The sequence below is a fragment of the Protobothrops mucrosquamatus genome, unplaced genomic scaffold (assembly GCF_001527695.2).
Source record: "Protobothrops mucrosquamatus isolate PMUCROS unplaced genomic scaffold, P.Mucros_1.0 scaffold1440, whole genome shotgun sequence".
NCBI classification, from domain to species: Eukaryota; Metazoa; Chordata; class Lepidosauria; order Squamata; family Viperidae; genus Protobothrops; species Protobothrops mucrosquamatus.
This window is the reverse complement of record NW_015387622.1, coordinates 374,338-387,530: the sequence shown is the minus strand read 5'-3', so window position 1 is coordinate 387,530 and position 13,193 is coordinate 374,338. Positions and strand designations below refer to the sequence as shown.

At 44.5% G+C, this 13,193-nt stretch overlaps 1 protein-coding gene across 1 annotated transcript; it reads right to left on the bottom strand.

Moving 5' to 3' along the window:
- Positions 1–391: 391 nt before the first annotated feature.
- SH3BP5L (SH3 binding domain protein 5 like) lies at positions 392–12,562 on the bottom strand. Its single transcript, XM_015821986.1, has 6 exons — positions 12,353–12,562; positions 10,616–10,678; positions 5,872–6,000; positions 3,150–3,311; positions 2,751–2,924; positions 392–924 (listed from the first exon to the last, which is right to left on the bottom strand). Exons 1-6 carry the CDS (start codon positions 12,560–12,562, stop codon positions 523–525), a joined length of 1,140 nt encoding a protein of 379 aa, XP_015677472.1. The 3' UTR covers positions 392–522.
- Positions 12,563–13,193: the final 631 nt, after the last annotated feature.

The following is a 13,193-nucleotide window of genomic DNA, read 5'->3' as shown; positions in this document are numbered from 1 at the left end:
AGCTCTACAGCCCACTTATATTCATCTTCCCCCCCCACCCCCAAAGAAAGATTAAAAGGAGCAAAGCTGCTTCCCTCCCAACACCTCTCTCAGCTTCTAGACAGCCTTCCAGCAGCCAAGAATAACTACATCACCAGGGATCCAACAAGCCAGGATAAAAGTGCAAAGTTGCAGAATTACTTCTGGCATGCAATGCTCCCAGGAAAGAGGGGCATGCTCGGGGAGACAGCAGCCTGATGAATCAGGTAGGGTGGGATTCAGAACGCTAAAATCTCCCATAAACTGGGACTTGGATGAACCCCTGAGCGGGGAGATTAAAAGGGCAGAAAATCTGGGATTGCACCTATATATAGAGAGAGAGAGAGAGGGGAGGGGGGGAGAAATCAACACTGCAGATGGATGAGGCCAAAATCACTGTGGAATCCACGCCTCTGCTTGCAACTTCTCCTGGTGCCTGGGAACCAGCACCTCCCCAATCTTCTGAAGGCCAGGACTTAAAGGGGCGGTGGGAGAAGGGACAGGTCAGAGACTGATGCTGCGGTGATGCTTAAAGGGGTGGGGCTGAGACATCCGCCGCTGCTCCCTTTCCTCCAGCTCATCGCTGTTGAGACTGGCAGCATCGGACAGGCCCAGCAGGTGCTCAACTGAGTCAAACTTCTGCAGGTCAGAGGCGATGGTCTGGAAGCTGAGGACCGAAAGCGTGTCGGCCGAGGAAACAGGCTCAGGAGGTAGCACCATCCCGCCGTACAGCAGTGCCGGGCTGGCTTCAGCACCAACTGGGGAAGCACGGCGTCCTACCAAGCGCTGGAGCCGCCGGGCGTGGATCTGCTCGCTGATCTGCTCCAGGTTGCGCAGGGCTACGGAATAGCGCATCTTGGCCTGGGCAACCTGTTGCTCCAGGGACGTCACCCTGGCCTTGTGCTCCTAAAACGCAAGGAATACCGGGCAAGAAAATCTACCATGAAGGTTAACATCACACCCATCGATACATTATTGCAGTGGTTCTCAACCTTTTTAATGCCGCGACCCCAACCGGTCGTAAGTCGAGGACTAAACCGGTCGTATGTCGAGGACTAAACTGGTTGTAAGTTGAGGACTAAACCGGTCATAAGTCGAGGACTACCCAACCGGTCGTAAGTCGAGGACTTTCCCTGCCCTGGAGTGCCGCACATGCGTGGTTCCACCCCCTGCGCCGGCCGAGGCGTAGCTGGCAAGCGGCAGAGACGGAGCAGGCCGACCACCAGCTGGCCCAGCCCAAGGGAGGTAAGGCACCCGCCGGAAAAGGGGAAAAAATGGTGGGCAAAAAAATGGCGGACAGCCTTGCTTGGTGACCCCTGTGAAATGGTCGATCGACCCCAAATGGGGTCCCGACCCACAGGTTGAGAACCACTGCATTATTGTATTACACCGAGGACAAGATCTCTGCCTTAGGAACACTATTCTAAAACTGAGGAAGATTGGAGGCAGATGTAGACACCCACAGAAGGACACTCCTCGGCCACCTTCAATACTGAGTGAGTAGTTAAACTTTGTGGTTTAAGATTGCATTAGGTAGAAAAGATGGATGGGAGAGACAAAAATCAAAATTAAAAAGAGGATAGGAGTTTGCAGCCCCAAAGGTTGTGCACTTGGGCTGTGTATAACCAGCTGGGAATCCACTATTCCAAAGTCAATTCCCAATTTCCACCTAGAATTCCAAATTCTCTCCCATCCCATTTGAAAATCTGAATTCTAAGCGAGTATGACAGATGGGTCTACATGACAACAGAGCAATAGCAAACCACTTCCATACTACAGTAGTGGCCAAAATTGTGGAAACCTTTTGGGAAAAATGTACAGTAGAAATGCCACCTTTGCCACCAATTTTTCTTCTAATTTCTTTATAACTGTAGCTTTGTTCACTTAATATTATTATTTTACATTGCTTTCTGGGAAACCAGTCAACTCTTTGCACCATTACTGTAATTTTATTACGTTTTACAAGCTCACTAAATGAAAGAACACAAAAAACCCCAACCAACTTGATAGCGATCACATAACACACTGACAAATGTCCTCCCTCTCAGCTTCAATATATGACATCAGTAACTGAATCCTACTGTGATCTGATTGGCTCATTGCCAAAACAAGATGATAACTGATTGGCTCTCTAAACACTCATGCTCATTGGCTACAATCAGATGAAGGAAAGCTACCTGATATCAACCTAAGCAAGTTGTGCTTCCTTTCTCTGGTTATTTGGCTATAACGTTTCATAGAATACAGTACAGATAATTGAACAAACTTTGTTGCATTACATTCTTGATTAAATTATCTTTCCATTGATATATAATTTTATGGTGGTGTTATTAGCCATCAAACCTCAAAAATACATTTTTCCCAAAAGGTTTCCACAATTTTGGCCACTACTGTATCTACCAAGGAAACTACATGGGCATCTCCATGTAAGCAACCAAATTTGAACTTGACTCAGAAGGAGGGTTTATTTTTTTTTTCCTCCCAAGATAACCCAAATGTTTCACTTGAGTTGGAAGAGTCATGATCTCAAATCTGTGCCTGGAGTTTCGTAATTTCATGTTCTAGGAGTGGAATATGTATCTCATTAGGAAAAGATGAAGCTAGCTCTCTCGCTTAGTCTCAGGATAGATGGGAAACAATAGACCTCGTCTTGCAGAGACCAACATCTGCTCCCCCTCCTGCCTGTTTAGCATAGGCAAGGGACTCAGGGCAAGGTCAAAAGTTGGCCTCACCTCCAGGATTTGGTTGAACTGAGCCTTCAGCTCGAAATAGGGCTTGCTCTTCAGAATCACTCGCTTCAGGGACTTCTGGAGTGACTGCACCTTTGCCTCGGCCTGCTGGCAGAGCTGGGTGACCCGCTGGTGCTCCCGTTCGCTGCGCAGGCGTTCTTCCTCAGCCTCGTTCACCTGAAGGGCAGAGGAATCAGAGTTACTGAACATACTGAACCAGTATCAGAACTTGCTAGCCTCTTCTCTCCATCTTTATGGTAACTGCTGCTTTCCGACGCTACGGAAGCTACATCCACGGGTTGCTCCAGAGCAACATTTCCCTGTCTGGAATCCTCCTGGATCATCTGGAGCCCATCAAGTTGGAAAGGTCAGTCCAATTCCACCCTAGAAGAAGAACTTCACCTTGGAGGTGGCATGGTTCAGCATCTCCTGCCAGGTGGGATCCAGCCTGTTCTTGTCTGCCATGACTCCCTGCTCAGCCACAAAGACCATTTCCCGGGCTGCGTTGTGCATGCTAACAGCTCGTTCGTACCGCAGGGCAGCCTTCTGGGTCTCTTGCTGGGCCTGCCAGAAAGCAGGAAAAATGGAATCAGGAATGTTAATTAAACAACAACCATCACTCTGAACATTGCCTGAATACAACTGAGAAAAGGAATCGGTTTCTTTGGTCTCTCCTTTCCTCTTGGGGGAAGAACATCCATCGTATTTTTCTCACTTCTGTCAGATTTGATCTAGAGCTGGAATTTGACAAGGCCTTTGAGACCTGAAACAAATGAGATTCACGAGGCATCTGTACCATTTGGGGCTGCACACCAAAAAGAGCATTTCATGCCAAAACTACTAGATACAAGGACAGTTTTCCCCACCCCACCCCCAATACCATCATTCTGCTAAACAACTAATTCCCACAACACTGTCTTATAGCCTGGGGGGGGGGGGGAAGGAGGGCTCAGCGTGTATGTAAAGAGTATGCCTATCATCTCACAACTTTTTAAAAACTGAATTACTGAGTTTGAGTCAGCACTTTCTGATATCATAGCAGCAAATACTGGAAACTGGAGTCAGCTTATATTTAACCGTGCTTTTCTAGAGTTCTCATAGGAATCAAAACTCGTAAGAAAGCACAAGAATGTAAGGCTGCAGGGGGCCAGCTCAAAGCTCAGATACTGTCAGAAGAGTTCTCAGCTCTCAAACTGGTCAATCAGTTGGACAGGACTAATATCTAATCAATGATCCTTTATTCCTTAGACCAGTGGTGGCGAACCTATGGCACGGGTGCCAGAGGCAGCACTCAGAGCCCTCTCTGTGGGCACGCCTGCCGTTGCCCCAGTCCTAGACCTTCAGCTGGGTTTTATAAAACCTTTTCGCTTTAGGCCTCCGCAGCCGTGTGCAAACAAAAAAAAGGTTCAATCAATCAGTCAATTTCAACTTCTCGCGGGGAAAAAAAAGATCTTGCAAAGTTGGAATTGATTGATTGAACTTTTTAGTCCCACCCAGTCTGCCGTTACCACCGCAGCCACGCCCACCCAATGGGCCACACCCAGCCAATGGGCCACACCCACCCGGCACCCGACGATGCATAAGTGGGTTTTGGGTTGCAGTTTGGGCACTCGGTCTCTAAAAGGTTCGCCATCACTGCCTTAGACTCATATCAGCCTTTGATCTTACATACAGGAAGAGAGAATGATGTGATTGGAAAGAGACTTTAATAGTTTTGGAAAAGCAATGGCTCGCTTAACCAAACACAAATGAAAGCAGTGGTATAGCCGGCCTTCCATTGAGGACCTGTATACTGCATGAGCCAGAAAGAGGGCTGTGAAAATATCTACAGACCCCTTGCATCCTGGACATAAACTTCTTCCCTCAAGATGACACTATAGAGTATTGCATGCCAGAAGTAGACACAAGGACAGTTTTTCGCCCATGCCATCACTCTGCTAAACAACTAATTCCCACAACACTGTCAAACTACCTAGTAGGGCTGTATTACTGTTATTCTTCTCATTTTTTCTATTACCTATTCCTTATCTTCTTATGACTATAACTTTGTTGCTTGTATCTTACAATTTATATAAATTGTTTTATTTAGTATCTTGGTATGATTTGTGTTGATTGCTTATTTATTATCCTATGACTATCACTGTGTTGTATCTTATGATTTATGATGAATGTATTTTATGATTACGATCATGATTTATCACTTGTTGCTTGTATGTACACTGAGAGCTTATGCACTTGAGACAAATTCCTTGTATGTCCAATCACACTTGGCCAATAAGGAATTCTATTCTATTCTATTCTATTCTATTCTATTCTATTCTATTCTATTCTATTCTATTCTATTCTATTCTATTGTTTCTGTTCTGTTCCTATTCTATTCTATTCTACTCTATTCTATATTTTTATTCTATTCTATTCTATTGTTTCTGTTCTGTTCCGATTCTATTCTATTTTATTCTATTCCTATTCTATTCTATTCTATATTCCATTCCACTCCACTCCACTCCATTCTTTCATGCTGATCCATCTTTTCCAACATTTTATGAATCCTCTCTTAAAAATTAAATAAGCATATAATAAAATAAAATAATAAAATAAAAATAATTTTTTTCTGATGTTAAAACTGCAGAAGATAAATTATATATTCATGAAAGGCCACGGCCAAGGTCACTATTATTGTTCTTCCTGTTAACTACTTTGTCATTAATATAACATATGGAAGACAGGTCAACAAGTTTCAAATAGATTTAGTAGTTTAAAATTTTTGGGAGGGCCTGTTTCACTAGAACAGGGGTAGGCAACCTTGGCTCTTTTATGACTCGTGGACTTCAACTCCCAGAATTCCTGAGCCAGCCATGCTGAAGGAAAAGGGAGAGGTTTCCAAGCTGCACTAGAGGTAGGAATTAATGTTGTAGTAATATATGAATCAGTATTCAACTAGAGGGGATAATATGTTTATAATGTGGGGTTTTTTATGTACCTTTTTAATGCTTTGTTTTGTGTTTTGTGTTTTTTTTTCTCTTTTGTCTCCTTGGACTTTTTTTGAGTTCCGTGTTTTAACTTTGTTTTTGAATAAAATAAAAACATATGAAAAAAGAAGAAAGAAAAGCCAGGGCCTGCGTACCTCCCTGGCCAAGCGCCTGGCTTCATAATAAGGGCGTGCTTTCTCAATGCAGTTTCCCAGCTGGGAGCCCTGAGTATTCAGCTTCCTAGCCGATTCAGACAAGATCCTCCGGTACGTGGTGCGGGCCTCCTGTTAAGACCAAAGGCACAAACTGTGTCAGCATCTTTAATAAACATCCCCCCCTCTACAATTCTTGCCATATTTATTACTCTTATTCAGATTTTGCCTTTCTAGCCTGCCCGTGCCCTTGCCGAGATTCTTTCTCTGCAACTGATTTCAATGCTGTGCAAATTGGATGTTCAACGGTGGCTCAGGCAGGGCGTCCATACCACACGGCCACCGTCTGGACCAGCCACAGAAGCCCTGATGGTGCCAATCTATCCCAAATGTTAAATGCATATGAGCAGCAGTAGGGAAGTCCCAAAGGTGATAGGGCAAGAGCAACTGCAAAGCACTGGGTTCAAACAAAAGTCCTATCCGTCACTAGCCTTAACAAGAAATAATCTCATGTTACCGGCGGTTCTTGGGGAGTTGAACTTCGCCGTCATGCCAAGCAGGCCGATACAATTTGCAAGAGAAGCCATAGAATTGGCTCCATAGTTTAAACTAGGCCAAAGTACTAACTGATCTTACTTACTTGGAGTAAAAAAACCGCAACCTTTACATTTTTGACTTAGCAGCACTATTCAAATGACTTCAAAATACTTTAAAAAACAGTCCTCCCAAACTCAGTGCCTCCTATATATTGTCACTGTTGCTGGGAATTTTGGAAATAGTAATCCTAGCATACAGATGAATTCTGAGAGGAGCATTTCCAATTCAGAGAGGAATTTTAGGATTTGTATTCTGAGTAACATCGATGCAACTTTAATTGCATCACATTACACAGCATTTAAACGCAACTTTTAAAAAGCTGATTTTAACAAACTCAGAGAGGGCCTAAGAAAAATTCCATGGATAAAAATCCTAAAGGGGAAAACAATTCAAGAAGCATGGAAAATACTGAAAAATATGTTCCTAAAAGCCCAGTCCAACACAATACCACTGAAAAAGAAAAACAAGAAATCTAAAAAGAAACCAGCATGGCTGCACAAAGATCTCTCTGATAAACTGAAAGACAAAAAGGATAAATACAAAAAATGAAAAGAGGGACACATAACTAAGGCAGAATATCAGCAGATAGTCCGAATCTGCAAAGATGAAGTCAGGAAAGCAAAGGCTCATAATGAACAAAGACTTGTAACAAAAGTCAAAGATAATAAAAAAAGTTATTTCAACCTATAAATAACAAGAAAAAAAGTCAAGGAAACAGTCAGTCCACTAAAGAGAGAAGATGGCAAGGAAGTAACAAGCAATAGGGAGAAAGCAGAGCTGCTTATATCATTCTTTGTATCAGACTTCAAGCAAAAAGAAACTAAAGCCTAACCTATCAAAAACATAACTGTAAAAGACAGACTAGAAATAAAAATTAAAATAAGCAAGAAAATGGTAAGAGAACACCTGTCTGACCTTGATGAATATAAATCATCAGGACCTGATGGATTACAACCCTAAAGGAGCTGGCAGATGTTATCTCAGAACCATTGTACCACATCTTTTAAAAAAAAAACCTGGAGCACTGGGGAACTACCAGAGGATTGGAAAAGAGCCAATGTGGTCCCCATCTTCAAGAAAGGGGGGAAAAACAGACCTAGGAAACTACAGACCAATCAGCCTAACATCAATACCTGGGAGGATACTGGAAAAAATTATCAAAAAACAGATATGTGAATATCTAGAAACAAATAAAGTTATAACTGGTAGCCAGCACGGGTTTGTTAAAAACAGATCATGCCAAACCAATCTTAATTCATTCTTTGGTAAAGTGACTAAATTAGTAGATCAGCGAAATGCTGTGGACGTAGTATACTTAGACTTCAGCACGGCATTTGACAAAGCAGACCACAACCTATTCCATGGTAAACTAGAAAAATGGGGGATAGACAGCATCACCACCAGATGGATTTGCAACTGGCTGACAAACTGTACTCAACGAGTCATCCTTAATGGTACCACATCTACATGGAGGGAAGTAAGCAGTGGGGTGCCACAGGATTCCCTCTTAGACCCAGGACTCTTCAATATCTTCATAAATGACTTAGTTGAGGGAATAGAAGGGGAACTCTTCTAATTTGCAGATGGCACTAAGCTGGCAGGAATAGCCAACACTCCAGAAGACAATCTCAGGATCCCAAAAAATCTTGACAGATTTTAACAATGGGCCCTATCCAACAACATGGAATTTAATGTGGAAAAAAGAAAGGTTTTATACCTAGGTAGGAAAAACCAAAAGTACAAGTACGGATTAGGAAAAACCTGGCTCAAAAATAATAACTGTGAGAGGAACCTTGGAGTCCTAGTTGACAACAGTGTGCAGCAGCAATCAAAAAAGCTAATACAATCTTTGGTTGTATAAACAGAGGCATAGAATCAAAATCATGTGAAGTATTAGTACTGCTTTATAAAGCCTTAGTAAGGCCACATCTGGAATACTGCATCCAGTTTTGGTTACCACATTATAAAAAAGATGTTGAGAAGGATGAGGGGGGACATGATAGCAGTGTTCCAGTATCTCAAGGGCTGCCACAAAGAAGAGGGAGTCAAGCTATTCTCCAAGGCGCCTGAAGGCAGGACAAGAAGCAACGGGTGGAAACTGATCAAGGAGAGAAGCAACCTAGAACTAAGGAGAAACTTCCTGACAGTTAGAACAATTAACCAGTGGAACAACCTGCCTCTAGAAGCGGTGAATGCTCCAACACTGGAAGTTTTTAAGACACTGGACAGCCATTTGTCTGAAATGGTATAGGGTTTCCTGCCTGAGCAGGCGGTTGGACCAGATGACCTCCAAGGTCCCTTCCAACTTTTTATTATTATTATTATTATTATTATTATTATTATTATTATTATTATTATTATTATTATTATTATTATTATTATTATTATTTATTATTATTATTATTATTATTATTATTATTACTACTACTACTACTACTACTACTACTACTACTACTACTACTACTACTACTACTTTGGAAAAAGTACAAAGAAGAGCAACTAAGATGATTAAGAGCCTGCAGACAAAAATATATGAAGAACAATTGCAGGAATTGGGTATGGCCACTCTAGAGACAAGAAGGACTAGTGGAGACATGACAGCAGTATTCTAATATTTGAGGGGCTGCCACAAACAAGAGGGGGTCAACTTATTTTCCAAAGCACCAGAAGCCAAGTCAAGAAACAATTGATGGAAACTAATCAAGGAGAGAAGCAACCTGGAATTAAGGAGAAACTTCCTAACAGTGAGGACAATTAACCAGCGAAAGAGCTTGCCTTCAGAAGTTGTAGGTACTTCATCACTGGAGGTTTTTAACAAGAGACTGGACAGCCACCTATCTGAAATGGTATAGGGTCTCCTGCTTGAGCAGGGGGTTGGACTAGAAAACCTCTAAGGTCCCTTTCAGCTCTATTCTGATTGAAACGATTTTAGCCTTTGTTTATTAAACAGCACCAAAAGCAAAAACAAAAAAAATCACGCTGCCCCAAATCTGCAATTTGCCACTGAACTGCAGCAAGGCAATTCTGTTGGGGTTCTGCCATTCCAAGGACCGCTGTAAGCCACGAACCCCAGCTTGTTTATCCCTGGGACAAGAGAGGGTGGTTAACATTGGAAACGCTCTGGAGCTGCAATTCAACCTCCTGGATGTCCAGGGGACACCGATGTCCAGGTGGCCATCTCCGAAGGGGTAGACATTTTGTGGCTGGGGTTTTTTTTCTTCCCTATTGCTCCCATCTCTACTCTTAAACCTCACATAAGTTGCAGACCTTCCAAGAGACAACTTGTTTCCCAGAAGATGCAGAGTCCAAATGCAGAGTTGGGTTTTATGCTAACCTAGGGGTAGGCAACCTTGGCTCTTTCATGACTCGTGGACTTCAACTCCCAGAATTCCTGAGCCAGCATGGCTCAGCTTGGAAACCTCTCCCTTTCCCCTCAGCATGGCTGGCTCAGGAATTCTGGGAGTTGAAGTCCACAAGTCTTAAAGTTGCCAAGTTTGAAGATCCCTGCACTAGACCAAATTGGCTATATAAATAGGTAAATACATAAATAGATCCTGTTTTTATATAATAAATTGAAACATTTATATAAACGTACGGTTATATGTCCTGTTTTTACTCTCTAGGACAGGGGTAGGCAACCTTGGCTCTTTTATGACTCGTGGACTTCAACTCCCAGAATTCCTGAGCCAGCATAGCTCAGCTTGGAAACCTCTCCCTTTCCCCTCAGCATGGCTGGCTCAGGGATTCTGGGAGTTGAAGTCCACGAGTCATAAAAGAGCCAAGGTTGCCTACCACTCTGCTAACCAGATGAGACTCTACTTTTCTGGAGAGAGCGGATGGTCTCAACCGGCTCATCTCCTGGCCTGAAGCCTACTACTCTGTCTCTTCTCTGACAGGGAGCGCGAGAGCTCTAACTGCAATCTTTCTGGCTGGAAGATTCCTCCGTTCTTCCCTCGCTTCTGTCATAACTTCGAACGGTCACTAAGCGATCAGTTGTAAAGTCAAGGAATATCCGTATGTCTGGTGTCAACCCATTCCGCTTCCTTGCCTGACTGGGGGTGCTTTCCCTTCCCTACGACATGAAGGAACATCTCGGGCCCACAGCCCCCCTCCCCCTCCCCTTCAAGGAATGTTGATTCTGTTGCCGTACATCCAACTGCAATTCCACTTGATTGATCTCTTCGTTAGCTTGATTGAGATGCTCCAGCTCTTCCTGTGGGCAGAAAATCAGAGACGGAGGCTTAAGAGAAGGCACCGAACTAAGCACAGCACACAACTCTCCTCTGATCTGGCACCTTTCAGATGTTTACAGCACCCATAATTCTGAACCAGCATGGCCGCCAGCTGGGAATTTTAGGACTTGTAAAATCCCAGCACATCCAGAGGGCTGGAATTCACTTTTCAGCATGGTTTAGTACAGGGGTCTTCAAACGTGGCCCTTTTATGACTTGTGGATTTCAACTCCCAGAATTCCTCAGCCAGAATTCTGGGAGTTGAAGTCCACAAGTCATAAAAGGGCCACGTTTGAAGACCCCCTGGTCTAGTAGTTCCTACTTGACTTCCAAACAGGGAGGGAACATAGACACTCATGCATAGGCATGTATTTGTTCAAGCATTCAGAAGAGGCAGGAAAAAAAATTCCTCTATTTAATACAAAATAAACAATGGAAAGTTAAGAGCCGTGGTGGCGCAGTGGTTAGAATGCAGTATTGCAGGCTAAGTCTACCCATAGCCTGGAGTTCAGTACTGAGGCTGGTAAAATGAGGACCCAGATTGTTGGGGACAGTATGCTGACTCTGTAAAGCGCTTAGAGAGGGCTGCAAAGCACTATGGAGCGGTATATAAGTCTAAGTGCTATTGCTACACCCTGCTGTCTGCTAGATATTATTCTGTTAAACCAGAAAATATGGCTTTCAAAATAAAATTTTCTATCTGGATGAAGGGGATTGACAAGATTTAGGAATGTAAGGAGTATTGATGTACAATTCCTTTCACCCTTTTTGTCTCCAAGAGACAAACTGTTCCCATTTTCTTCCTGAATGCCTGAAAAATAATCCAAAATCAGATTGCAGATCAAAATCAGACTGTAGCCCTTCAGGAGGCAGGAAGGCTAAATTTCAGTTCCCTGTGGCATGGAGCAAGTTTTTGAAGGCCACCTACATGGGTTACAAACAGCCACAGGGTCACTAAATGGCAGCAAAGGCTTTTCTGTAGCCCTTTGCTGCCACCTAGTGGCTGCCTAGATTTTTGCAACCAGACCTTAGGACAGGGGTGTCAAACTCAATTTCATTGAGGGCGCATCAGCATTGCGGTTGCCCTGGGGGGTGTGTGGCCAGGGTGGGTGCAGCCTACTAGGTGGGCGTGGATGGAGTGGGTGTGGCCTACTGGGTGGGCGTGGGCAGCTCTACATCGTTCGCGTCATGGGTGCCTGTGGGGGCCTGGGCAGGAGTGGGACAGATCTGAGGGTCTCTGGCAGAAGGGGGTGGGACCGGGGCAAGCGCCAAGGCATGGTCCATTTCGTCATTCCTCACAAAGGATGACACCTCCCCAGCATGCACCCAGGGGGCGGGGCCAACGGGGCAGGGGCTGGTTCCTTGCTGTTTCCAGATGGCCTTGTGGAGCTAAGACTGAATGCATTTCAGCATAGATGGCCACCACAAAATTGTACATTGGCTTCCGGCCAGCCTGGGCCAGGGCCAAGGCAGCGGGGGCCGTTCCCTCACTGTTTCCAGGATGGCTTCGCGGGCCACATGAAAACACTTTGCGGGCCGCATCCGGCCCCCGGGCCTTGTGTTTGACATGTCTGCCTTAGGACCCAAACTACCTAAGTTTCAGAGTGTAGTCAGGGAGAGGTGGCCACAAGAGAAGGAATTTAGCAACCCCTCACCTGAATGCGAGGGTCAAGCTCTTCCTCCTCCTCTTCTTCTTCCTCCTCATTTTTCTTCTTGGCATCGCCACCACCATCACACATGGCCTCCGGCCCTGGCACCCGCTGCTCCTCGCTGCCTTCGGAGGGAGCCTGCAGCTGCCCCGGAGGTGTCTGCCGTCCATCTCCCATGTTCATGCCCAGCACCAAGCGCTGGTCAGAGTCCTCCATGCCTGCCTCCCTGTGCCCCTCTGCGGCCTCTGCTCTCCCTCGGTGGGCAGGCTGCCCAAGTCACAAAAAGCCAGGCACCATGTGCAGGCCAGGCCCACCCACAGGGAATTGGCATGGGGTTTCTGAGTTCATACAGATGCCTTTGGCAGGTGCAGCAAAGGAGAAGAGGCAAAAGTTACGGCAGCGATCAGCAATAAGCCACCTTTCGTGATGTCAGCTTAGTTGGAATCCTTTGGAAGCAAGAGCTTCCCCGCAGAGAGAGAGAGAGAGAGGCACAGGCAGGGACGTCCGTCCCCAAAGATGTTCCCTTGCAGAGGGGGTGGAGAAAGTTCCCTGTCAGGCGTATCCTCCACCCCCCCCCCTCTACTGCATTCTCTTAAGGTCCTCCCTTGATGGTAAGCTCCAGCATCACCACCTAATGAACTGAAACAGCCAAGCGGGAGGCAAGAGGGGGAAAAAAAGAGAATACATTAAAAACTAGCTATTTTAGTAAGAGGCAACAGACAGCTACAGCTCTGCTTCATGAGCTGCAAACTAAATAATAATAATAATAATAATAATAATAATAATAATAATAATAATAATAATAATAATAATAATAATAATAATAATAATAATAATAATAATAATA